General features: G+C 38.1%; 1 protein-coding gene across 1 annotated transcript; it reads left to right on the top strand.

Annotated features, from left to right (window-relative positions):
- The first annotated feature begins 336 nt into the window (after positions 1-336).
- Positions 337-2,165, top strand: LOC143356839 (uncharacterized). Its single transcript, XM_076792864.1, has 2 exons — positions 337-589; positions 1,743-2,165. Exons 1-2 carry the CDS (start codon positions 563-565, stop codon positions 2,151-2,153), a joined length of 438 nt encoding a protein of 145 aa, XP_076648979.1. The 5' UTR covers positions 337-562; the 3' UTR covers positions 2,154-2,165.
- The last annotated feature ends 2,434 nt before the right edge of the window (positions 2,166-4,599 follow it).

The following is a 4,599-nucleotide window of genomic DNA, read 5'->3' as shown; positions in this document are numbered from 1 at the left end:
TAAACATTAGATGACTATATTACATTTCCCCAACTAGCTTTCTTTCATTAGTGATAGATCAATTTGTACATAAAGTGCTATTTAATAAGTGTAAGTATTTTTCAAAGCAATACGTACTCATTTAATCTTCTCTTACATACAAATCTGAAATCGCTCGTAATCATAATTTTTTTTAAACAGTAAAAAGATTTAGATCGAATAGATATATTTATTGTTATATATATTTATGATTATTTTTCAAAACTGATCGCGACAAAATCTTTGAAAGAGGGCAGAACCGCTGCGACCGTTTGTGAGAATAAGAAGAAGTCACATCGAGACGTCATGAACATCGTGATACTTCTGCTATCCGATGATCATTCGTAACACGTAATATAGGTCTACAGCAGTTACGAAACGAGAAGCAATAACCAACGAAACGAAATCGTTTCGGATTGCTTCGTATTCACGATGGTTGGACGCCATCTCATAGACGTGCGGCCGCATATAAAGACGGATGAAAGACACTGGCAAAGGCCAGTCAAATTTTTCGGCGCGAAGTTAACGGTCCTGGCCAGCAAGTATGAGGAGAACTGTAACGAGATGTCTGGTTCGTTAGCAATTTTCAATATCAATCATTTTATGTAAACGCTCCACATTATTCTCGCCGTCCGCATACCACTTCGTCCGTTTCAGAACGATACGTTCAAATTGGAGTACTCATTGCTCGTCGAATGTTCATTAAACGCCCACTGCTAATATTAGTTCAATTATCTGGTCCCAATTATAACATATATATAGAATATAGAATTATAATAATATATACGTATTTCAATTGTGAACTCTTTACAGCTCGGTGCCACTTGGAACTCGCGTAATAGTTTATCAATGTTTTTTAATTTAATTTAATTTTTTTTTAATTCTTATTTCACACATCACGGTAAATTCAATTTTCATTTGAACTATGAATTCAGTGTCTGCATCGCCCAAGAATAACGCGAAATTAATGTTTACTTTCAATGTTGCGTCAACGTTAAATTATTTTTTTTTAAGAAACGTTTATCATGTTCATTCATCATGTTTGAATCATCTAACACGTTCGTGACATTTTTCTGATTGAATCGATACCAAACACGACACAATTTGCATCATATTTACTTGTTTAATTCGCGGTACGGTAGAACCTCGATTATCCGAACTAATTAGTGGAACACGGGTTGATTCAGAGAATAAAATAGTTACATAGCTACAGTGCTAGATTAAGTGGTGTGTATGAATCGATTTAGAATGTCGACTGAACTGTTTGCACGTGTTCGGTTCGGATAATCGAGGTTCTACTTCATCGCGAATCAAACGGGTAAATATGATACAAATTGTGTCGTGTTTGGTGTCATTTCCATCGAAAAAAATGTCACGAATACATTGGTATATGTTTCATAAAAGAATAAAAAACTAAAAATTATCCTAAGAGCAGCTGTATATCGAGACATTACTGTGTAAGAAAAAGTTGTTCGGACAACATATAAAAAAATCGTAGAAATAGGAGGTAGCTCTCATTCGTGACTATTAACCGAAAACGCGATCACTTATGACATAACTTGTCACTTATGACATAAGACATATCAAAAGTGGAGCTGCCGTCAGATCATTGGAAACCGTCGAGTGACGGTTTTCTTCGTCGGGTTCGAGGGAGGCAGCACCAACAGGGAACGTCCGGAAAACCGTGCGACAGCTAAGCCATTAATTGCTTTTCCATTTTCCAGTTGACCCTCGTGCTCCTCTGTATCGGACTGGCAACATCAGATTTATCACCATATAAACCAAGGGGATGGCGTCCTAATGGTCAACGCTTTAATCCTACCAACAATCGATTGCATGCGTATTACGGGCCCCCCGGATTACCAGCCTATGAACCGCCAGACTCGACAAGCTACCCCCCAATTGTCACCACCACCGTCGCCCCGAGAACAACGACAACGAAAACCACGACAACGACAGCGAGAACCACAACGACACCGCGGACCAGGGAGCCAACGACGCCCTCGAGCGCTCCGGAAGAAGACTTTGACGACACGAACCCAGCCGTGGCCATCGCGAATTCCTTCGCCTTTAACCGACCCGTTTACATTTACAACACATACCCGTTCTTGCCCGGTCATGTCCTCCTCAAGTAGTCGACCCTAAACTCCCTTCAGGGACGTCCGTACATCATAATGACTCCAACGAGTCTTTCAACATTCAGGGGAGAGTAGTCGAGTTTTGGACCAGCGCCTAGGTTCGACATAATTTATAAATACTTCATTTGCACCACTAGTAATGCTGTAAGTATTTTTCTTGTTAAGAACACACAGCTGAACCAGGTTTAAAGCATAATTTCTAATCAATTGAGGGCTCCAGAGTTCTACCACAAAATGTTAAAAAATGAATAATAAGCGCTGATCCAAATTCGACTACCCCTGTAGTACGAGGCCAGATTGCTCAGGCAATTAATTAGACACGATTCATTCATACCATCACCCATTATTGTTCTTGTATTTGTAAACAGCTATGAACAATATGGGAAAGTCTAATTGACACTAGAACTACTACGGCCGCTACCAAATTTTCAATGAAATTATTCCTCTGGATATTTATTCCAATAACAATGTTTTATACAATGATGTAAACAGTCACTTTCAGTGGTCAGCAGATCTAGTGTTAATTACGTTAACATTTGTAACGTAATGTCAATCGTGCGGAATGAAATCGAAAATCGGGCGACATCCCTGAGAAATTAATAATTCTGCTGCCCTGTTATGAAAAACGTGGCCGCGGTTTGTACACACAATGCATACCGAAAGAGAAATGGCCACGCAACACCGGCGTTGTTTACTGGAAACGGTAAAGTTGTTCCTGTTTGACAAACACTGTGAGATTACTTTAGGTAGTTGAATATTTTTCAATTTGTTAATGCATATGGAATATTGTTTCTCTTCGATGTGACAGAACAGTGTAATATTTTAAAGTATAATATATTTTCTGTACCATTTTTACACGAGCATGGCGATCCTGCTGCACTTCGTTGGACTCATTATCCCGGCGGCGGAGATTAAATCTCTCATATAAACTCTGCAGACTCTTTTACGATCTCGTGAGATATTGTAGATTTATGAATTTGTTGAGAACGCTTTTACTGCAATATTGTCATTGATATGAGGCATTCGTTATTATACGTCAGTCGCGTTTACTGCACGGTAGCTCTAGTATTAAATTGTTTTGACGACATTTTCGAGCTTGTCGGTTTGACAATGATAGTGTTAAATTACGCAGGAAACATTTTTTACGTCGCACAACTGGATTAGTGGAACGCCCTTTACGTGCAGAGGTATTTCAAAGATATGTGCAACTAGATTCCCTCCTTATGATAGTACCGTTTCAAACTGACCATACAATTATACGAGGTAGAACACGCGACTCTGTTATCGCTGATCGATCGTCGACACATTATAGTCTTGTCAGAGATTAGAAGTTCTTGTGCCCTTTCGAAAGAATTGCCGTTTCATTGGCACCAGAACTAACCACGTTAAATGGTCGACTCGACACGCTGGTATCGCAACGTGTCTCGTGATGATAGTTCGCTTTAAACTGCTCTATTCATGTTCCGGATTAATGGTCATCAATCAGACATTTCAATTGCTTAACTGAATCAGTAACGTTAGCGAAATGTTGGGATGCTCGTTCTCAGAGGACGCAATTTATACTCCGAGGCGACAACAACGAGGACTGTTCGCCGTATTTAGTTTCCCCGGGCTTGTTCGTTATTCCTCGTTCGAATTATTTGACAGAGAAAGACGACTGAGCAAGCTGCCAGGTAAAATGTTAACAAAAATCCATGCGAATTATAGAAAGTGCGCGTTCGATGCAGAACGCTTCTACTGAGAGATCTTGTTCAAAGTACAGAGTCCTGCCTCCAAAGGCGATAGAATCGAGCAGTTGAATTGGGATTACCAGAAAATCGATGAAGCCTTATTACATGAAAGGAATAGAATCTTAACTGCCACAAAGGGCTTTTTCGATAAGATCGCATCCATTTGTGCAATATATGCAGCGTATAATGCAATAAACAATTCACTAGCTTCGTAGTCGAATAAAAATTCTGTGAAACATGTAACGCAAATATTGAACTAGCGTTGATTATATATTTACCTAGGAGACATTAAATGCTGTTAAAATGTGTTAATGTTAACTCTCTATAAAAATGAATATTATATATAAAACTCAAAATGAGTTTGTAGAAAAATTGAAAGAATGCTATTTGAACTCAAGTTTACTATAAAATATGTTTACTATAAAAGTTTACTATGAAATGCTGCTAAAATGTATAAAAATTGCCTCTATAAAAGCTAATATTGTATGTAAAAAAATCGTTTTCTGTCTCATATAAAAATTCATGTGATCGATATTTCATATGCACAAATTTAGCAATGGATTTAAACGAATTTACGCAGAAGTACAAAATAAAAGTAATATAATTCACGTTTACTCTGTAAGCCATAAAAATACACACATATTTACTAAAAAATCTCTCTCTCTCTTTTATTTTCCAGCACAGGGTTTGTACAAAATGAATCACAAACGACA

Source organism: Halictus rubicundus, chromosome 8 (genome assembly GCF_050948215.1).
Source record: "Halictus rubicundus isolate RS-2024b chromosome 8, iyHalRubi1_principal, whole genome shotgun sequence".
Classification (NCBI taxonomy): Eukaryota; Metazoa; Arthropoda; class Insecta; order Hymenoptera; family Halictidae; genus Halictus; species Halictus rubicundus.
This window is presented reverse-complemented; position numbering and strand designations above follow the sequence as displayed.